Below are 21,557 nucleotides of genomic sequence, written 5' to 3'. Positions count from 1 at the left end.
CAAGAATGGTGATGACAGTGGTACTCATGGGAGTGGCGATGGGGGCGGTAGTAAAGATGGCAGCTGTAGGGGAGTGGCTAAGAGCATATCCCTGGAACCTCATGGCCTGGATTCAGATCCCAGCTGTGCCCTTGCTCATTGGGTGACCATAGGCAAGTCACTTAACCACTCCGGGCCTCAGTCTCCCTGCCTGGAGGATGGGGTAGAAGAGTACAACCTCTTAGCGTGACATGAGCCCTAGATGAACCACTGCACGCAAGCGCTCGGCCCTGGGCTTGGCTGGGAATTGGCACTTGGTCAGTTGCTGCTGCGACCCCACTTGTCTCACTACGAGGGGCACGGCGGAGGGACCCTCTGCTCAAGGCCACCCAGCCGGTGGTGGGGAGGTGGGACGTGAGCCCAGGCCTGGCTGGCCTGTACCCTCACCACCAGGCAGCCCAGTCCCAAGTCCCATCCAGACCAGGCAGAACGTGAGGCCCCACACACCGGAGCACCAGAGGCCTGGCCCACAGCTCCCTGGGCTCGCCCTGCAGCGGCCTGGCTGGAGTGGCGGGCAGGGAGCCAGGGGGCGGCGGAGTCTGGAGGACTGGGCTCAGGCCTCTCGGGGCGGGCTGGGACGGCAGGCACCTGGCCCTCTGTGCTCCCCCAGGAGGGGCCCTGTCCCTTTTTTTTAATAGACAGTCGGTGTCCATGTGCACAGGCTGAGGTGCGGGTTCCTTGGTGTCCCCGGGCGACTTACCCACAGTCCCGTTGTGGGTAGGTGACAGAACCAGGATTGGAACCAGCTGTGTCTGCACAAGAGCTGAGCCCCTGTGGGTCTTGTGGCTGGCTGCCTCACGCCACGGCCTGAAGCTGTGCTGGGTCCCTCCCTGCAGGGGCCCTGATGAGGATGGGGGGGAGGAGGCCGCCCCAGGGCCGAGGCCGGCACACGACAGCCTCTACCGCGTCCACATGCCCAGCTTGTACAGCTGCGGCAGCAGCTATGGCAGCGAGACCAGCATCCCGGCCGCAGCACACACTGTCAGCAACGCCCCGGTCACCGAGTATATGTGAGTGAGGCATGCTGGGAGCGGGTGGGGCAGCCCAGGTTGGGACGGCAGACCCGAGCCCTGGGATAGGCTGCCTGGGGCTCAGTGTGGCTGGCATGCACGGCTGCCGTGGCTTGGAGTGGGGATGCAGCCCCACCGCAGGGAGCAGGGACTTGAGCTGCTGCAGTGGGGAGGGGTGGGGCCTCGGATGGTGGAGGGGCCTCCCCGGGGGCCGTCCGGGCTCTGGGTAGGCTTGGCCTGCTGCTCCCACATGCCTGGGTCGAGGCCACGGGGAGGCCACTCTGTCAGATGGAGCGTCTGCGTTTCGTGCAGGGAATGACGTTGCCAAGGGCCCTGGGCCTGGCTGCGTGGTGGGCAGGCAGCCGGCGGGGCCGGGCTGAGGCTGGCAGGTGGCCACCATGGGCCTGCTCGGAGCCCTTCATTGTGTGCCGGGTTCCCGGGACCCCAGGCCGTTGCTGGCAGGCAGTATGCAGAGTGGTGGGGAAGATGCATGGAGTCCTGCTAGCTCCAGGACGGGCCCCGTTGGCCCAGGGCTGGGACTGCCATGGCCAGTGGGCACTCACAGCCCCCCCCTTCCTCTCACCTCAGGAGTCAGAATGCCAATTTCCAGAATCCCCGCTGTGAGAACACCCCTCTCATCGGGCGCGAGTCCCCGCCGCCTTCAGTAAGTCTTGGGGCCGGAGGGTGGGTAGGGGCCCCGCCCCGCCGCCTCGTGTCTGCTGTGGTCTTCACAGGCAGTGCAGGCCCTGCACGTGGCCCCGAGCCTTCAGTGCCAGGGCTGAGTGTGGGTCCCAGCCAGGGCTCTCAGGCAGGCATCTGGCCTGTGTAGACGGGGCTGGGTGAGCTCACAAGCTCCTGCGGGGGCCCTTGCATCTCTTCCCACCCCAGCCCTGCTTCCTCTTCTTTTCCTTCCTCAACTTCCTGGACTCAACCCAGGTCTCGTCTCCTGGCTCTTCCATCTGTGCCTGGTGTCCCCTCTGGTCTTGGGAATGAGACACAGAAAGGGGACAGGGTGGGAAAGGAGCTTGTAGACAGGCCGGGGCCCCTGGAGGGCTTCCTGGAGGTGGTGGGCCTCAGGGAACAGGGCTAGAGAGGCTGAGGGCCACCTTGCTTCAGAAATACCCGCCTGCGCGTGGGGCGGCCCCGTCATGCCCTGCAGCACAGAGCAGGCCTGGGGTGCCCTGGCCCAGGCTGTGCGGGTTCTCAGGCCGTGTCATGCTCGGGCCACCCTCCTGTCGGCACTCTGGTCTGCACGCAAGGCCTGCTGTGGGCCGGCCCGCACCCTGGCGTTGAGGCCGCCCTCTCTCTCTCTTTTTCCTGCACTCCCACCCCGGGCCCTCCTAGCGCTATCTGGCTGCCCTGGACTCTGGCGGCCACACGGGTTGGCAGTTTAAGCCCATGAGCAGCGCCTGACCGCTGTGGTGGCTGTGTCCTGAGTGACAGGTACTGACCCACCTGGGTCCCCTGCCCTGCACCGCCTGCGCACCCACACCTCCGTGCCTCACACCCTTTGCTCACCGCTAGCCCATCGCCAGCGCTGGCTCATCAGACAGGTCCCAGCGCTGTCTTGGCTCAGCGCCCACGGGGCCAGCTTGCGGCAGTGCAGGCGGGTGGGCTTTGTGGCCCCTAGCCCAGCCACAGAGACCCTGGCCCTGGGCTGTCACCCTCGCATCAGGGGCAGTGAGCCCCTGCACAGAGCCCCCTCCTCACCCCTGGCCCAGCTGCAGCTGGCCCCTGCCCATCTGTCACCTCCCAGCGAGCCGGCCACCCAAACCCGTGTGCGCGTGCACGCCTGTGCCTGGCACCCTGGGGTGCGGCCAGCAGGCCCGGCCCTCGAAGGGCCGCCCCACGTGTCTGGAAGTGCACACAGCTGCGTGCAGAGGGGCACACAAGCCGCTGCGGTCCTCACACCGCGCCGCGCGCCTGCTCGGGCTCGTCAGCGGTCTGGGCTGCTGCCCACCGTCCCCCAGCCCGTGCTGCACGTCCCTGGAATGACATGGCTCCCAGTGCCCGCCCATCCTCCTCCCAGCTCGCCTTCGTGGCCGCTGACGGGCGCTCACAGCCTTCCCCCTTCCAGGAGTCCCGGGAGGGCTCTCGGGGCCCAGGGGAGATTGTCTGTCCTGATGCGCGCACTGCGGTGTGTGGCCTCGGGTTCGGAGCCCCCAGGGATTGCTGGGGGCATGTGGCTGCAGGGTCAGCCTGCCAGGCTCCTTCCCGCTGGCAACCTCGGCACGTGCCTTGGCTTTTGTCCCCCGGATGGGCGTGTGGCCCCTTGCACACTGCTTGGTTTTAGCACATGTCTCTTCCACGTGTGTTCGTTGTGAGCACACGTGCACATGCATGTGTATCGAGTGAGGCCTTCATGCTTCAGGTTGGACAAGAGTGGCCGAGATGTGCTGGCTGTCCCCGTCCCCAGCTGCCTTTGTCCCTGCGTCCGTGACCCACAAGGAACCCCCAGTTTGGTTCCCATCTGAGTGGGTGGCAGCATCACCCCAGCCTGAGGGGCCTTGGTGGCTTGGGGTCTTCCCCTGGGGTGATGGGGCAGAGCCGCTGTGGAGGCTTCTCACTCCTGTGACCCTTGGGCACAGCCTGAGCCCACACACTCCTCCTGGCCGCCCAGCCAGGATCCCGCAGGGGGAGGAGGACCCGTGCCGGGTGCAGTGGGGAGCCTCCAAGCTCTGGTTCTTGCCGGGGCAGAGTGCTGCCTGGCCTGATGCCACACGCCCAAGTCGGGAGCAGGGGCTGCTGTGCTCATCTCACTGGGAGAGGACGCTGGTCCCCGTCCGGAGCCTGGGGAGTGGGCGGCCAGACCTCTGCCCCCCGGGGCTGTCACTGCCCCCAGCCCGGCCAGGGCTCAGGAGTCCAGGCCCTGGACCAGCTGGCCCCTCCCAGAGCCCCTTCTCCCAGGGCTCTGTCAGCTGTGCCGCCATGTGGTCCTGCCCCATCCCACCCCGGGGTGCTCCGGCACACCCCATGGAGGCCCTGCCCTGCTGTGCCCAGTGCCCGCTGACCACCTGCCCCCTCCCCTTGTCTCCCTGCAGTACACTTCCAGCATGAGAGCCAAGTACCTCGCCACGAGCCAGCCTCGCCCCAACTCCAGCAGCAGCGGGCACTAGACCGCCCGACAGCCACCCGCCCCACGTGCCAATCGCCCCACTCCTCCCCGGGCCGGCCTTGCTGCTTACACCCGCGGCTGCCTGCCGCACCCTCCGCACCCACCCCGGGCCTGCTGCCGGCGCGCTGTGGCCACTCGCCCCCCTCCTCCCCTTCCTGCAGGGGCGTGGAGATGCCCGGCAGGCTCCTGCTGGTGGCGATGCAGGGGCTCTGGGCCCGCACCCTCTCCTTGGCTCACACGCCTGGACACCTGGGGGTGCTGCCAGCGACGCCTGGGCCCTCCTGGCCCCCAGCCCCGTGCCCCTCTGCCTCCGAGGATTCGGGGATTTGCAGAGCCCTGCGCTGGGCCAGATGTGTCGTGCTGGTGCTGTCCCTGCGGACCCCTGCCGTCTCCTCGCCTGGCAGCTGCCCCGCCCCATCCCTCCCACAGCTCTGATGCTTCTCTGCTCCTTCGATGCTTCTGTGCCTCACCTCTTAGTTCATAGGCCGCGCGGTGCTCCCTGTGTGCTGGGCATCTGGAGGGACGGCCGTGTGGACCCACCGCCTGCTTGTCTCCCACGCGTGGAGACCCTCTTGTGGCGCCTTCACGTGCCTCTGCGGCATCTATAACTCTTTCCTTCCCTCGCCCCCCACCCCACCCCACCCCAGGCTCTGCATCGGGTCCCCACTTTCTCTGCTTCCCTCCCAGCAGCGCTCTCTCCCTCAGCACCCACCCCGCCTGTGGCACCCAGCCCTCCCCGGCGGCAGGAGACAGCAGGTGCCATGCGGAGCCCAGGCTGCTCATCGAGTGCTGGCCGCCCTCTTGGTGCCAAGACCCCTCCCCCACCCCAGAGGCTTGACAGCTTCATCCGGTTCATTTCTTGCACTAACCACATTTGTCATCTCTAGGGCAGGCGGGGTGGCGGGCCGAGTGGCACCCCCTTTTCGGTTCCCTTTCCATCCAGGACAGGCACAGTGTCCCAGAGCCGGCTGGGGGGCTGGACCCGAGCTGGCTGTGAATGTGCCCTTGGCCCCTGCCGCCCCTCTTGGGACTAACCACTGACCTCACTCCAGCCTCCGAGAGAAAGCACCCCTGGCCAACCCAAAGCCCGCGAGTGTGACGCTGAGTCCAGGCCGGAGTTGAGTCCCAGGATAGCCAGCTGGGAGTCGGGCTGGAGAAGGTGTTTCTTCTCGTGGTGCTGCTGGGGGGTGTCGAAGACCGAGAGGCAGCCCAAGGGCCTGGAGACCCCTCCCTGGGCAGGTGCTGCGCCAGGGGACCGTGTCCTCAGGAATGAATGTCCCTTGGGCTGTAGGACTGAGGTCCCTGTGGCCTCAGTCTCCCTACCTGTGAAGCGGGAACAAGGCTTCCCTAAGGTGCTTTTGGCTTAGTGTACAATGTTTGCTGTGTTTCCTGCCGCAGGTGGGGGTGCTACCCCCAAATCAAGTTGGAAAGTCCCCTGCCAGTCCCAGCCCTGCCCAGCCAGCCTGAAGCAAGAGAGGCCAGGTGCAGCCTCTGCCCTGTGTCAGTCCAGGGGCAGCAGAGAGCCACTTGGCAGCCACACGAGGGCCCAGGCCGGGGCAGATAGCAGCTGGCCCGGCAGTTTACAGACATGGGGGGCTCTTTCTCCCAGAGCGGCAGGGCACCCCTTCCCCAGGGTGGCCTGGAAGAGGCCGCCTTCCTCTGTGATCCCTTCTTTGTGCTGGTATCTGGGACCAAAAGCATGGGTGGGCCTGGGACTAGGTCACATCTCCCCCGCTCCTGGGGCAGCCTCTGCCCTGGACGGGGTTGGGGGAGTGAGTAGGCAAACACGGGGGTGCTCCAGGTGGGCCTAAGGGCCCGCAGCCTCGCATCTGAGCCTTTGCACACGGCCAAACCTCACTGAAAGGCACCTTGTGCTCCAGGCCCCCCACTGTACACACACACACACATATACATACATATGGCGGTACCACAGCCCAACCGACAAGTTTTTCTGGGCTCCACCGCCTGGGCGGAGCATTCCTGCGCGGCCTCGGATCAGAGGGGAGGCGTCGGGCTGTGCTGCCTGCGGCGCCGCTCGGAAGCACAAACGGCCGCCCGGCCCGCGAGGCCGAAATGTGAATGTACGTAGCGTGAGAGCCGGGCGCCGGGCACCTGCGCCGCTCGGAGCCCCTCCGTGCGTGCGTCGTGTGCGTGTCTGCCCGCCCATCTGTGACTCCGCCCAGTTCCTTCTGCTCACTGAGGCGGAAGAAAGGAAAACGGGGGAGGTTAAAAGGGGTGCAAGACCAAGCGTCGGTCCTGGAGGGGGAGCGCATCTCGCCCTTGGTTTTCTTTTTGCTGTTGTTAAGTTTTCAGACCGTTTCCTAACCCGTCCCGTCCCGGTGACTTACCCTCATCCGCTCCCACCCCTGCACCTGTGGTTCTTGCCCCTCGCAGGCCCTGCAGCATCTTGGGCAGTGGTCCTCTACCACGTGGATGGGAGGGAGACGCCCCGAGGCCCCTGACGGGCTAGGCGGGCAGGAGGGGTTCCAGTCCGGTCGCTCGCCGATGGGGCCCCTGGTGCAGGCGCACGCTTCCCCCAGCTCCCCTGGCCTGGTGTGGTAGGGCCTGATCGGAAGCCCTGATCCTATATACCCCTCCACGCCCACCCCATCTCACTATGCAATCCCAGTCCAAGCTCCATTCCCTCCCTACCCCAGGACCCCCGCCCAGGCCGGGAGGGGTGCGGGGGTGACAGCCCTAAATGGGGGGACGAGCGGGGACCAGGGCCTCTTGGGCGGGCTTTTTTTTTTTTTTTTTTAACCATAATGGTTGTGTGCCGCACCACTTTATACTTGTTACATATAATATATCTCTCGAAGTAATTTTGTTAAGACTTCCCCTCCCAGGTTTCTCTCCTGGCCCTTGCATCCCACCCACAAGGTGATTTAGCGTCCCGAGCGGGGAACTGAGGCCTGAACCGCTTGGCATTCTCCAACTTCCGTAGGGCCATGGCTGTATGTTGCTGTCGCTGTGTTTCTGGGTTTTTTTGTTTTTGTTTTTTTAACTGGGTTTGGGGTTTGATTTTTATTTCTCTGGGGGCTTTATTTTTCTTGGCAAATACTAAAAATCTCGTCAATGTAATTTCTGTGGTTTCTATTCAGCTTGGGTTTCATGTTTTAAAATAAACAAATTTTAAAAAACAGGCCTCTTTCCCTGAGTTGTTTTGGCTCCCGCCCAAGTCTGTGGGCAGGGCGGCCACGTGCCGGGAGCCACTAGAGCCTGGGAGACCCTGATGGGCGGGGTCTCGCGGGAGAGGGGGCCTGACGGGGCGGGGCCTGGTGGGCGGGGCGGGGCGGGGCGGGGCGTCAGGTGTGCAGAGCGGCTGGCGCTGGGAGCGGTGGTCTCGACGGCTTGAAAGCCTCATTTGCAATCTGGGCTTGCGCTGGAGGGGCCTGAGGAGACGCGGATTGCTGTGATGAGGGCCCCGTCTCTGGCCAGCAGGAGAGGTGACAGACCTGGCCCTGGGCAGGGCTGTCGGAGCGGGTCAGAGAGGCCAAACGGGAGGATGGTGTGTCTCCAGGAGGAGCATCTCCTGAGTCCCCACTGTAACCCCAGGCGGGGTTCCCAGTGCTTCCCCGGACGCCTCGCTGCCCACTGGCCTCGCTGGAGTCCTTACCAGTGGTCTGAGCAGAAACTCAACCGCCGCCTGCCGAGGTAGAGGGATCATTATTGTTCTCATTTGAGAAGCGGGCTGGGGAAGGCGCCGTGTCGTCGGAGGCCACATAGCCCAGCACATCACCCTGGGTGGCAGGAGAACCCGTGGAATGGGGGGAGGCACGTTTGCCCAGGAGAGTGTTTGTCTTGCATGCCAGGTGCACAGGTGGGCGAGGGAGCTGCGAGGCCCGGTGGAAGACACCAGGCTCCCGTGGCATTGCTGGCGCTGAGGTTCCTGGCTCTCGGCGCTATGAGTGCCTGGGTTGGCGGGGGCACAGGGCGGAGCTTCTGCCTCCAGCACACACCAGCAGCCTGGCCCAGTGGTTTGCGTTTTGACTTGGCTTCTGGGGAAGGGGGCCCAGGATACATAAGCTCTGATGGGGGGATGCTAAGCACCCAGGAGTGGAGGCATCTGGGGCTCCGTGCTTCTGCGGTGCCATGTGGGGACAGCATGAATTGTCTCTCGTCTTAGGTTTAGCTGCCAAGCAGAAAAATCGTGCTATAGCTGGAGTGGGCATGGCCCAGAGAAGTGTGTGTGTGTGTGTGTGTGTGTTTAAGGTGGGGAAATAACAGCATGCTGTGAAGGCTGATGGTAATGGTCCCGTAAGCAGAGGAAATGGCTGCAGCAGGGAAGACGAAGAGTTCGTTGGGGGAGTGATGTTCCTGAATCACCAGGAGGGGCTGGGACCTAGGTCACAGTGGAGGGGCCGGCCATAAACAGGACTGCCGTCCCTCCTGCTGGCCCGGTGATGAGAGCATATGTGCGGCTTGGGGCTGGGGTGGCAGAAGGTCTTATGAAGTAGAGAGGAGGCTGGAGAGGAAGCGGGGTGCCATGGGAGAGCCAGGGGCAGGGGCAGTGGGCCTCCCCAAGGGCCCCTGAGGCGCTTGGTCTGGAACTCAGGTGAGACTCACCAGGTGGGAAGGCAGTCCCTCCAGCCACCCAGGTGTGGGTAGTGAGCAGGAAGAGGGCCGGATGCAACAGGTCAGAGACTACGGGCTTGGCCAAGAGAAGATGTGGAAGCGAGAGAGGCCAAGGGAGGTGAAGGCGACTTCAAGGGCATGACTGGACCCTGGGATTTCAGCCAGGGGAGGACAAGCCCTTGAGGGATGAGGGATCTGGGGTCCAGTGGGGGTCAGGAAATCGGAGGGAGTGAGCTGGAAAGATAGGAGGTGGAGGCAGAGTGGGATGCCATGGGGTAGGCAAAGTGTGAGGAGTGACTGTGGAGGGGCAACCAAGGCGGGGGCGGGGCAGGTTGTTGGGGGGCAGGTTGAGGGGATGCCAAGGGTGTGGGAAGGGTCACTGACACCCAGTCACCAGGAGCAGTGTGGGAGAAAGTGGCCCCCAGGACGAGGGGGCCTGTGGATACCCACATGGGGGAAGGGACAGCGGATGTTGTGATCCTGTTGGGGGAGGGGCCGGGGGCCGGGGAGAAGGGTCTGCAAGTGGCCGCAGGAGCATCTCCAGGAGTGAGGTGTGAGGAGGGCAGATGCCCGGCAGGGGGCACTGAGTCCGCAGAGGACGAGAGGCTACGGGCAGGGCCGGACGGACCCTGTTGGAAGACCCACCTGGAGTCCTAGATGGGCTGGGGCAGCCCAGGAATCTGCGTTCCCAGCAAGTTCCCAGTGACCGCCGGCTGCTGATCTGGGGCTCAGCTGTGACTACCACGTTCAAACAGGAAGTGAGCGATCACTTGGCAAGGATCTGGGGATTTCACTGGGATGAGCCAGGAGGAGATGTGGCCAGCCCTGCATCAGAGCCAGGGGACAGGACAGTGACATGGGTGGCCTGGGGTGGCCTGCAGCATCCAGCTCAAGCCTGCCTCTTGACATCACACATACCGCACCAAAATATTGGTAATAACCAATAGATTCCAAATATTGGTAATATACCAACTATTGGTAATAACCAAAGATTCATGATGTGAACTTTTAAGAGCAAGCAAGGGGCTGCAGAGACGGTCTCCCCTCCCTGTCACTCGGGGGCTGCACCCCTAGATCCGTGTCGGGGTCCCGGGAAAGGTGGATTCGGGCTGGGAGAGGAATCACCAGCTCTGGCCACCAGGCGGTGCCCAAAGACTATGGTGGGTTATACATGGCGGGGTGGGCCCCTGAGGCCTGGGCAGGGGCAGTAGGGGGCATATGCGGAGGGAAGCAGCCACAGCTCTGAGCCCCCAAATTCAGCAACCTCCAGGGGCCAAGACGAGGAGCCCCCTGGGCCCTGGGCCCCTCCTAGCGCTGGACCACTTAAGTGCCTTCTGTGTGCCCAGCCCTAGGCTCAGAAAGGACTTGGGAAAGGGGTCACCTCCAAGAACATTTGGCAAAGTTGGGCCTGAGGTGGCAGCAGGACCGGCCAGTTGGTCTGGCAGACGAAAAGATGAGGCTGGCACTGGTTTCCCCCCGCACCACTTCCGCTCTGACCCCAGACCCAGAGAGGGCAGGACTGGCTGAAGCCTCCAGCAGGTCAGGCCTCTCGAACCATGGATGGAGCCTATGGAAAGCTCCACAGTGGTTGCAACAGGTGGAGGAGGGTCGTGGAGACCCAAGTCCTGTCTCCCAGCCCCCCAGGCATGCTGACAAGTCCCACCTCTGCACCTTTGCCCAGGTTGTGCCAAGACCTGGAACATCTTCCTCTCCCCACTCTGCTTCCCACTCCAGCTCAGATGTGCCTCTTCGGGGGAAGTTGGCTGTGATGGCCCAGCTGAAGGGAAGTTCGTTTAAACTGAGCAGGGAGGGACCCCACCCTGGCACCCTTCTCAGCCCCTCCAAGACCTGGCTCAGCCGCTGCTCTGGCCAGCTACCCCGGCACTCACCCGCGGGCAGCAGGGTAGCTGGGGGGCGGGGGGGGGCGCCCAGCAGCCCCAGTGGTTGTGCTTTTACTTTTTATTTTTGAAAGCCCACAAGTGATGGGCAGTTTGGGAGGGCCAGAGTGGGGGATATGGAGCCCCTCAAGCCAGCCAGGACCCTCCCCAACCAGCCACTAGCCCAGCGTGTGGTTGAGGGGCGCTGACGCCACCAGAGAATGAGGCATGGCTGCCCCCAGTCGTGCCTGCAGAAGGGAGGTCACCTCTTCTGCTCCGTGACTCATCTTGGGGCGGGGGGAGAGCACCCCCTGCACACCCCTGAGGGCAGCGGATGGAAGACGTCAGGCTGCCCGGTTCCTATAAGGCCTCCTGGACCTGCTTCCCCTTCTGAGGAGGGAGAACTTCCCTCCTCCCTCAGCTTCTTGTGTAAGAGGAAAGGGCCGAGGTGCCGCTAGTCTGTGGCCCTCTGTGACCCCTGCAGGCCCGGAGCACTGGGGACTCAGCGCCGCTTACATTTATCCCCCTTTCTCAGGTGGAGGTCGAGGCTCCAGGAGGGGCGGGGCTTGCCCCCCAACCCTGGGCTCCTCTGCTCTGCTGTCCCCCTGCTCGGTGCCCCCAACCCATGCGGGGACAGCTTGGACTAACTGTGACCTACCGATGGCCCCAACTCTGATGCAGACTCCACCTGCCCCGGGGTCCCGCCAGCTCTGTGCAGAGGCGATGCCAGCTGCTGGAGGAGGGGCACTGGGGCCTGGGCTCCACACGCTGCCAGGGCAAAGGCTCCTGTGACTCACGCTGGCAGGAAGGAGGCCCATGGCCTCTGCCCACAGGTGGCAGCAGTGGTGCTGTGAGCCCCTCTCCCCTGCCATGCCCCCACCCAGCCTGGCACACAGTGGGTGCTGAGGGGAGTCTGGGGGTGTCCCCCAGACAGGGGTCAGTGTGATGGTGAGGGGCCCTCTCTCCCTCCCACTGTCCCAGTCACTGCCACACCCCCAGGGCAGCTGCTCTGGAAACCGTGCTGCTGACTCAGGGCCATGCAAGGTCCAGCTGGGGTCAGGCCCTGGCCAGTTGCTCCCCAGGACAGGGCAGGCACCAGCAAGGGCTGTGAGGAAGGGGTCCTCTCCAGCCTGTTGGGGGCGCTGAGTATGTGACTGGACCGGGAGGGGCTGGCATTCTGCCCCCAGCTCAGGGATGGGAAGTGAGGCGCTCTTCAAACCACTCTGTCTGCTTTCTGATGTGTGGACAGGGCTAAGCATGGAGCAGTGGGGAGCGAGGAGGTCATAGGGAACAAGGAGCCCCAGGTCCTAGCAAGTACCCACGGGGGTGGGGCTGGGGCAGCTGGAGGCAGGGAGGGGGGAGGGGGGAGGGGGAGGGGGAGGAGGGGGAGGGGGAGGGGGAGGTGCAGGGGAAGGGTGTGTGTGTCCAGGCTCAGTTTGAGGAAGAGGAACTGAGGGCCGCCCCAGGCTGCCTGGGAGGGTGGGAGGAGGGGATTCCCCAGCTGAGGCCAGAGCAGCCCCTCCCCGCTCCTGCCATCACAAAGCCTTGATTTGAGGAAGGGCCAGAGGAGCTGCTTTCTGTAGAAAACAGGGCAGAGACCCGTCCAGGGTCAACAGGCTCCTGGGACCCGTCCAGGGTCAACAGCATGGGGTGGTGGTGAGGCCAGGATCCAAGGTCAGCCTGATCTCGGAGTTTGAGCTCTTCACCAGCCCGGCTGCCTGACCTTGGACATCACATCACCTGCTCCGAGCCTCAGTTTCCCCATCTGCAAAATGGGGCAAGAATGTGGCCTCTATGGGCTTGTGACAGAGATGAAGCTGGGTAAGGAGGTCCCAGGTCAAGCCACAGCCACCCCCTGTCCTCCTGAAGGGAGGGCTGGACCCTCTGGCAGCTGTCCAGGGGCAGGCCAGCACAGATCAGGGCTACAGAGTCTTAGAGCTGCTTGTCGGAGTGAGACCTGTACATCCAGAGGTCTCCCCTATGTCCGAGGGTGCCCTGGGCTGGTCATGCCTCTCAGGTACCTGGAAGTTGCTATTTAGATCCCAAGTTCCCTTCCCACAATAGCTGGCTTGGAGGTCTCTACACACCTCCCCCACACGAGTGCAAACAAGCCCCCAGCCCCCCTGGTGCAGCTTCCATGAACCTGCAGCTCAGGCCCAACTTCCAGCTGAGACCAGGATGCCCATGTTGCCCCAAAGAGCATCTTTATTCGCGGCAAAGGACGTCACCATAGCAACACACTTCAATTCCCTGAGAACTTTTCCCTTATCGTTCACTTTCCTAGCTATGTCTTTGCAGAAGGAAACACAAAAGACAGAACACACCTCACTGGTCAGGTGCGCCGAGCTGGGCTGGTAGGAGACAGGTTCTGTGCAGGAGGTGGGCAGGGAGAGGCCAGATACCACGACATATAAATACATAGAGTGTTAGACATTTCCATCAGCTTTAAGAACAAAGATTATCCCAAGTTTGGCTTCTGCTTTTTCTGATCCACAGAAAAGATAAAATAGCGCCCTCCCCAACCCCCCGAAAACACAGACAAAAACACCCTACTTTGTACCCACCCCCTTTCGAAAAAGAAGCACAGTAAAAAATACTGTCACAATATTTACAGACACACCCACTATGGGTGACTTTCTCTCCACTTCGGAGAGGAGATAAGATCCTCAGCTGACTCCCCGTCACAAAGGGAAGATGGCTAAGAGAGCGGGGAAGACCCCTGCCCGGGATGGTGCCGTTCCCCAGGTACCCAGGCCAAAGCTCAGTGGGAGGAGGGGACTTGGGCCACACCCCCCAAACCCAGCTTTCTCGCAGCACTGAGCAGGGTGAGTTGTCCTGGGGACTCTAAGGAGCCAGGATCCCGGGGGGCAGGCGCCTGCAGCGCTGGGCCCGCGCTCGGCAGGAGGGAAAGGCACCTGCACATCGCTGCAGAGCAGCCCCTGGTCCCCATGCTGCCCAAAGACCCCAGAATGATAATAAACCTGCCCTCAGAGTGGCCTCTGACTTACAAATCCTTCTGGGGTGGAGCATGGAAAGACAGACAGGTGGTGCCTTGCCTGTTCCTCGGCAGAGCAGAGCTGCCCAGCAGTCTGCTACACGGATGGGCACACAGTACACACACACACACGCACAGCCCTGGGGGAGCCTCGAATGCCAAGGCCAGGGCGGCACAACAGAGGTCCCCGGGCCCTTTGGATACCAGGGGTGCCCGGGGACAGGGTTTCAGCCATAGCTGCTAGAAGATGGCAGTGTGGGGACACCAGGGTGTGTCCGGATACAGGTGGCAGTGGATGGAGCGGAACCTGTGGGGACAGAGTGGGGGGCTGGTCCGTGTGGGGTGCGGGTACTGAGCTCCCAGCACCGGGGGCCCTCTTGCACCCAAGCAGGCTCCTGGTCGTACTCTTTCATCACGCTGCTTAGCTGCGGCAGACCCCAAGGGACCCTAGGTGAGCCCCGCCCCCATCTGGGCCTCAGTTTCCTCACCTGGATGGGTCAGCCTCCACTGAGAAGGGCCCCTTAATGTGGACAGCATTCCGCTTGTTTTCAAACATGCCGTAGCTCAAGGTCACCTGCAGGGGGAGGGACACAGTGACGCTGGGAGGGGTGCCAATACCACCCCACCCTGCCCCTTCCCTCCTCTCCCAGCCGCTCTCCTCCGTCCCCATCCCTTCCTGGGCTGCTAGGCAGCGCACCTGCTTGTGGAGCTCGGAGGTGGGGACCTGCTGCAGGTTCTCCAGGTGGGAGTGGAAGAGCCCACTGCGGATGAGGGGCACGCCCAGCAGAGCCTCCACGATGTAGCCGATGGTGCAGTCGTCCGGCAGCCGGATCCGCTCGGCCGTGCTCATGAAGTGGCCTCCGCTGTGGGAGGGCCGGAGTGAGCCGAGGCGGGAGCTGGGCAGGAGCCCACCAGGCAGTGTCACCCTGGCCGGGCCCAAGAAGGAGGTGCACATGCCCGGCCTGTGTCCCTAACGGGCTCTCTCGCTGGCAGCCCCCCACCTCCCTGAGCCCCAGGACAGCCCCCTCCTCCGTACCAGCCAGATGATTCTCTGTGAGTTGGGGGTTACCGGACGCAGGAAGGGGTCCTGCCCAACCTGGGTGCTGACCACCCTGGTGGCTGTGGGCAGTGGTGGGACGACTCACCCTGCCAGTACACGTGAGGTTGGGGACACTGGTGCTGGGAAGATGAGTCAAGCCAGGCCCCAGCGGGGGGACCTTGCAACCTGGGGCGCCCACTCACCTGGCCCGGGGCGCCCACTCACCTGGCCCAAGGCGCCCACTCAGCTGGCCCAAGGCACCCACTCACCTGGCCCGGGGCGCCCACTCACCTGGCCCAAGGCGCCCACTCACCTGGCCCGGGGCGCCCACTCACCTGGCCCAAGGCGCCCACTCACCTGGCCCGGGGCGCCCACTCACCTGGCCCAAGGCGCCCACTCACCTGGCCCGGGGCGCCCACTCACCTGGCCCAAGGCGCCCACTCACCTGGCCCGGGGCGCCCACTCACCTGGCCCAAGGGCTCATCTTCAGGCCCAGCCCCCGGCTGATGCAGAAGCCAGCCCCGCCGGTGGCAAACCAGAAGTGGACGGGCCGCTGCGGGAGGGGGCACATGGTGAGGCTCCCAGACCCTGCCCCCAGGCTGCAGGGACGCCTCCAGCCCCTCCCCGCTCGGCGCAGGCCTGTGTGGGCGGAACACTCACCACCCTGCTCTCGCTGACCCTCTCTGTGGCCTGGATGGGCCTGTCCAGGCTGGGCTTGCCGAGGTAGATGTCCTGCGTGTGCGGGTAGCTGGCCAGCAGCTTCAGCAAGGCCCGCACGTTCACGTAGTTATCGTCGTCCACGTGGCAGAACCACCTGCGGGGAGGCAGGGCCGTCAGGGGGGCGCGCGGGGGTCGGGGACTGCCGGGGCGGGAGCCAGCCCGAGGAGGGGACGCTCCCGGGCCCCAGCCGAAGGCCAGCACTCACTTCCTCCCCGATTCGACGAAGCGGTCATACTCCACGGCCATCTTGCAGGACAGCGCCTGGCGGCTGTGGGCAGCCGAGCAGTTAGTATTGACCACGTTGCCTGCGGACGAGGGGAGGGGCTGTGAGTGGGTCCAAGATGGTTCAGCGAGGGCGGCCTGGCCCAGGGTCACACAGCAAGCCCCGTGAGAGCAGAGCAAGAGAGGGTGGGTGGCAGTCTGTCTCGGGGCGCCCTGGGTTCAAGCCGTGCCTACGATGGCCTCCCCCTCAACCCCTCCCTCGAGCAGGACCCAGGCCCGGCGATCTCACCCCCCAGCCCAACCCCCTCCTAGGGGCCCCGCCCCGCCCCGCCCCTGCCCATTCAGGCGGCTTTTTCCCAGCACCAGCCACCTGTTGCCGCCACACCAGCTCAAAGGGCCCCGGGCGCTGAAAGGGCCTCATTTGCATGAGAATTGGGCGGGGGGGGCGAGTGGTGGGGCGGAGCGTTGAGCAAACCCCTTGAGTAAACTGCCATCCCAGGCCCGTGGCCTCGGTGACCTCTCCAGAGGGGAGGGTTTCCTCTGGGCGGGAGCCCCCCCCGAGCCTCCCCACGTCCAGGCCTCACCCGTGCGCCTGGCCAGGGCTTCATCTTCCCCGTCCGTGAAAATGTACGTCTGCAGGGAGAAATACGGCCTTGAACAGGCAGCTCTGTGCCCCGGCCACCGTGGGGTCCAGGGCTGGGCACCCTGCGGCTTCACAGGGATCCTGCAGTCACACCCATGCCCCACCTTTGAGCCTCAATTTCCCCACATGCAGAGTGGGGCTCAAGTGCCTACCCTGAGTGGAAGTGGGCTGGGGGCCCAGGAAGACCCCACCCCCTACCACCCCACCCCCTACCTCGACAGCTGGGCCCAAGGTCAGCCGGCAGCTGCGCCGGCACGAGCCAGGTGCGGTGCCCCGCCCACCCGCCAGGTAACCGGCTCCGGCCGTCCTGCACACCTGGCGGGGCACACACCCTTACTGACACAGTGCCCAGCCTGTGGGAGGGGCGGAGGGTGGGGGGGGCAGGCGGAGGAGGTCCGCTTTGGGAAGCCAAGTCTCAATCAGTCGGGGACAAAGGCCTCCGCTGGGCGGCCGCCAAGCACTGGCGGACAAAGGGCCCGGAGGGAGGATGAATCACCAGGCGTTGTCCGCCAGCTTTGTCCTGGGCCGCGCTGTGAGGGGAACTCGGCCGCGTTAAGCGGGAGTGGCCGCACAGCCCATTACCATACAGCTGGCCTGGTTAACTGGGCCGGGCTGGGCACAAGGTCCGGCGGGCTGGGGTGTGGCCACAGCCCTGCAGTCCTCCGGGCTGGGCCCTCAACACCGGGGCCTCCCTCGCACCCCTGGCTGCGTGACCAGCCAGTGCAGCCGGTCACCTTCTCTGAGCCAAAGCAGCCTCCAGGGTTCTAAGGAGACACGGTCCGCAGGGTTGAGGCGGGAAACCTCACGTGCCCCAGCGCAGGAATCAGTGCCCCCAGCATCCATGCAGCCTAGCAGCCCCGCCTGCTGCGTGCCCTGCTCAAGGCCACATCAGGGCTCCACCTGTGCCAGCACGGGGCCACCCCTGCCGGGATCGCTCCGCGGAAGAGGTGGGGGGCAACGGGGAGGGGCCAGGAGCTGCCAGCGCCCGCCTGGGCCCGTCGGCACACGGGGAGGAATGTTCCTTTACCTCTGCCCGGCCCGCCCAGCGCGTGCCGCCCAGCACACCCAGGCGTGGCTGAGTGCAAAGCCCAGGCCCGGTGGAGGGTGCTGGGAGCACAGGCAGCGGGAGACCCCCCACCTCCGTGCCCACCAGGCCTCGGTTTCCTTCTGTGTACAAACGGGTGCAAGGGAGGGGCCGGCATGTGCAGGCCTGGCATACAGCACGAACCCAGCGACCTGGCGCACTCACCTGCAGTGCCCACCCTCAACTGGCAGCTCCAGCTCCTTGCCCAGCCTGAGCCCAGACCCGGGCACACTCTCAGTGAGGTCACAAGCTGGCTGGGCCTAGAGAGAGCTAAGGGAGGTGGCAGGCTCCTTCTACACCCTCTCCACGCACGCACCCCCTCCTTCCAGAGCAGACACCCCAGGGCAGCCCGCACGCACAGACTCGCATCCAGCGCCCCGGCCCCGCCAGCATCTCAGCCCAGGAATGCCGTGGGAGGACGAGGCCGGCCCGTGCAGACCCGCCGTTGCCGCCACTGGATTAAAAGGAAAATGCTTTCTTAATGAGATCAAGGGAGGCCTGTTCTCCCGAGCGCTTGGTGGTGCCCTAAAAACCCAGCCCAAGGCTACGGAGATTAAAGTCACCTTTGTTCAGAGGGGAGTGCTTGGAGGCGTGAGGTGTGGGGTGTGCGGGTGCCGGACCTCCGGTCTCCCCACATCAGAGCAATCAAGAGGGGAGGGGATGGGCTGCCCAGCCGCGGGCCTCACCCACTGCTCAGAGCCTCATTTTCCGCCCTCTGTGCAATGGGCGGAACCAGAGCTCAAGGGTGCCCAGGGCAGGGTGCTCCGACGCGTTCTCTTCTTTCATCTCCCTAATGGCCCTGGGAGGAGGGCACCATTACGACCCGAGTGTACAAGTGGGGAAACTGAGGCCCAGAGAGGGGCAGCCCCCAGTCTGCGGTCACACCCCGGGGCAGAGGCTGTGCTGGTCCACCCCAGCCACGCCTTCCAGGGACCAAGACACACACCCCTCCCCCCCCCCACCCAGACCCCTCCCCACTTCCCCAGAAACGACAGGGCTGGAGGAGGAAGAGTTGGGCAGCGAGGGCCGCAGGGCTGGCTGTGGGTGGGCGGGGGGACACCCACAGGAAGCGGCATTGTTCCTGGAGCTGCGATTCAAAGAAACACAGGATGCCAAGCTCTCCCCCCAACAATTGTGGCTGCCGTGGTGGCAGCCGCTGCAGCCTGGCCCACTCCGGGAGGGATGGGGGAGGAAAGTGTGGGCCAAAGGCCCAGCCCCTCATCCTGGACTTCAAGGCCCGCCACAGTGTGGTCTCTATTGTCCACCCCCACCCAAGTCACTGCAGTTGCTGGAAGTTTCTTGCACACCCCCCATGCTTGTGCTCAAGATGCCCAATTGCCCTTTCAGGGCATTTTCTTCTCTCAGTCTAGCTCAAATGGCACCTCCTCCAGGAAGTCCCTCCCTCCCCAACACGGGTCAGATGCCCACTTTCAGCTCACACAGCCTCTCTGGGTTTCCCCCGCTGCGGCCCTGACTTCCTTGAGTCTCCCCCATCAGACTGGGTCTGAATCAACCCTCACAGGGCTGGGAAAGGAGGTCTCTCTGTTGAAACAGTTTCGAGGACCCCTCCCCCACAGGACACCGTAAGAGGGGTTCCTGCTTGCTGTGACACATGAACCGATTGTTGGGGACAGATTCGGCCTCTCCTGGGTGGGGGCCCTAGGGTGAGAAGGAAACCCAAGTGGCCCCTCAACGGGGAGCAAAGGGTCCAGGGGAGGGACGGCCTCCACCCCGACTCTGAGTACTCCCTGGGCTCATTCCCTACATCTCTAGGCTTTGCCAGTCCTCTTTTACGACACCCTACTGGAAGGGCAATGCTTTCCCTGTTTCAGAGATGAGGAAACTGAGGGTCAGAGAGGCCCTTGGTCTTGCCCAAGGTCACCTAGCTTGGCTGGGACTGGTACCTGAGACCCCCCTGACCATATTCCCTCCGCTGGAGAAAGCCCCCAAAGTCCAAGACGAGGGGTGCTCAGAGCTGGTGGCAGCCCAGAGGGGGCTGAACACTGCCAAAGGTCACACAGCAGGGAGGCAGAGTCCTGGGGGATGGTGCCCCACAAGGGCTGTCACTCAGGGATGTGGGGGACCCCACAGGCCCTCATCGCCAGGCAACCTGAGTGGCCAGCACGCCGGCGGCGTTCCCATGGAGCACATAGCTGCACACAAGAGGCCGGACGCCTTTCTCCACTGGAGAAAGGGGCTTTGTTACCTTGCCCAAGCGGCCGGCGTGAGAGCCGCCCGGCGCTGGGAATCCTAACGGCCCAGCAGCCGAACAAAACCCACAGCCCCCGCTGCTCCCCCCGCTGGGCCGCTGAGCCCCTGCGAAAGGGACGCTGTGTTCCCAGGGCCCCCTCCCCACGCTTGGACCAGACAGGACCCTGCCCCCCCAGGCCCCATCAGGACCCCATCATGGCCCTGCCCCGAAACAGGGCTCAGCCAGGTCAGAAGGCCCCCAGACCTCGAGGGCTGACACAGGGAGGAAGCGGTGTGGGCTCTTCTCTGAGCCCCCAGCCTGGTCAAGGGTCCTTCACCCTCATCCCAGATACCCAGTTTGTCCCTTGAGTTTCCCAGCTCAGGGATATCCCCCCACCCCCCACCCCCACAGGGCTCACATTCTGCCCTCGTCCTGCCCCAACCCAGCCGTCCTGCTGCAGCCTGGAGGGAGATTTTCAAAGTGGGGTGTGTCTTTATTATGTGTGTGGAGGAAGTCGATGCTCAGCTAGGATGTACTGAGCACAAGGTTCCAGGCTCCAGAGACTTCTGCACTGTGGAGAGAGGACCGCCGAACAGACTCTGAAACCCAGCGCTCTCTTTCTTTTGAGATGGACTCCCCAGGGCCCACTAACGCCCACCCCCAACTTGAGAATATTTTCTACAGTGACTTGTCCCATTGCAAAGACTGGGATGGGGATGCGCCTGGCCCTGAGCCCAGGGGTCCTAACCCCCCACTCCGCCTCTAAGGAAAGAGTCTTCTTCCCAGGGAAGGGCATGAGCCCAGGGTGACGCCCATGCAGAATCTGCCTTGGGGAGGTTTGGGGACAATAACGCCCCGTTAATGAGTTCCAGTGTTTGAGGGGCAAGAAGCATCACAGGGCACCAACCCCAGGCACTGGTGGCTGGTGTGGGGTCAGTGCAGGCCACCCAGGGCCCTGGAATTTGGCTGGGGATGGGTCCCCAGCACGCAATTCCACAGCCGTATGGGGAGAGTGGCCCCGCCAGGAAAACTGGACTGGAAGCGGGCAGACCGGCGTCACTCCCCCGATACTCCCAGTGGCTGTACAGAGGTGCAGCCTGGCGCCCATCGGATGCTGCCAACAGCTGGACAAGAGGGCACCTTCTCCCCTGCCCACTTGCCCAAGCTGCGGGGGCTCACCATCTCCTTGTGGCGCGAGATCCACGTCTCCAGCAGCAAGTCGAGGCGCGCGCGGTGAAACTTTTTGGTGGTCTTGACCGCGATGAAGACGTCGTGCGGCGTGAGTGGCTCGACCGGGGGCCGCGGATGGCCGTCTGCGGGGCGGGGGACGCTGCCGGGCGGTGGGCCCGCGTCTCTACGAGAGCGGGTCAGCAGGCTGAAGTACTCGGACAGACTGTGCACCTCGCGGACTAGCACCCCGGGTGCCGCCGCCGCCTCCAGCCCAGGAGCTGGGGCCGCCCCCGAGGGGCCCGCCAGGCTGCGCAGCGCGCGCCGACCGCGCTCAGCGGGCACCGGGGGCGGCGGCGGGTCGGCCGTGAGCACCAACAGGCAGGCGAGCAGCGCGCCCGCCAGCGCCAGCAGCAGGCGACGGCCGCAGCGCTTGAGCATGGTGGGGTGGCGGCCGCACCGTGCGCCCAGCCCCGCGCGCCCTGCCCGGTGCGCCCTGCCCCTCACTCCGGCGCCGAGGATCTGGGGTCCCGCGGCAGGTCCAGCAATGCGCCGCCCGCGCCCCGAGCTCTTAAACCGCCCAGGCCTGGCTCCGCCCCCGGGGGCGGGGCCCTCAGTGAGGCCCCGCCTTCAGCACGAGCTCACTGGCTCCCGGGCCCTGGGGCGGGGCCTCTCCAGGTTGCCCCAGATGCTCTGCAGAGCCCACGTGGGGCCGCGGCGGGGGTCTGGGAACTGCCGAGCGGGCGTCTTAGGCTCCCGCCCCCGGTCCGCACGTGCACGCCCCGCCCCGCCCCGCCCGGATCGCCCCGGCGGGCAGCGGGGCGGCGTGGGGATGTAGGTCCGCCCCGCCCCAGTGGCCCTGAAGGGGAAACCCAGGCTG

At 64.6% G+C, this 21,557-nt stretch overlaps 2 protein-coding genes and 1 long non-coding RNA gene across 5 annotated transcripts in view; 1 reads left to right on the top strand and 2 right to left on the bottom strand.

Moving 5' to 3' along the window:
- TTYH3 (tweety family member 3) overlaps positions 1 to 7,307 on the top strand; it is a 28,403-nt gene extending 21,096 nt beyond the window's left edge. The window contains exons 12-14 of the mRNA XM_022563575.3: positions 876 to 1,049; positions 1,638 to 1,713; positions 4,091 to 7,307. Coding sequence (XP_022419283.1) covers positions 876 to 1,049; positions 1,638 to 1,713; positions 4,091 to 4,165 — 325 coding nt within the window. The 3' untranslated portion in view covers positions 4,166 to 7,307. The remainder of the gene's footprint in view (positions 1 to 875; positions 1,050 to 1,637; positions 1,714 to 4,090) is intronic.
- LOC111169396 (uncharacterized) lies at positions 7,173 to 11,973 on the bottom strand. Of its 3 annotated transcripts, none has more exons than XR_002643197.3 (4): positions 11,275 to 11,973; positions 10,403 to 10,516; positions 9,385 to 9,564; positions 7,173 to 8,296 (listed from the first exon to the last, which is right to left on the bottom strand). It is a non-coding gene; the product is annotated as an uncharacterized LOC111169396 (long non-coding RNA). The 3 variants fall into 3 exon arrangements; XR_002643199.3 differs by having other exon boundaries at positions 7,173 to 7,810; XR_002643198.3 differs by having other exon boundaries at positions 10,411 to 10,516.
- Positions 11,974 to 12,803: 830 nt separating this feature from the next.
- Positions 12,804 to 21,198, bottom strand: LFNG (LFNG O-fucosylpeptide 3-beta-N-acetylglucosaminyltransferase). Its single transcript, XM_089895524.1, has 8 exons — positions 20,690 to 21,198; positions 16,177 to 16,225; positions 15,576 to 15,675; positions 15,311 to 15,464; positions 15,118 to 15,203; positions 14,309 to 14,474; positions 14,100 to 14,185; positions 12,804 to 13,918 (listed from the first exon to the last, which is right to left on the bottom strand). Exons 1-8 carry the CDS (start codon positions 21,116 to 21,118, stop codon positions 13,852 to 13,854), a joined length of 1,137 nt encoding a protein of 378 aa, XP_089751650.1. The 5' UTR covers positions 21,119 to 21,198; the 3' UTR covers positions 12,804 to 13,851.
- Positions 21,199 to 21,557: the final 359 nt, after the last annotated feature.

This window comes from Delphinapterus leucas, chromosome 15 (assembly GCF_059928025.1).
Source record: "Delphinapterus leucas isolate spDelLeu-1000000601 "Yukka" chromosome 15, BTC_Dleu_Yukka2, whole genome shotgun sequence".
NCBI lineage: Eukaryota > Metazoa > Chordata > Mammalia > Artiodactyla > Monodontidae > Delphinapterus > Delphinapterus leucas.
This window is presented reverse-complemented; position numbering and strand designations above follow the sequence as displayed.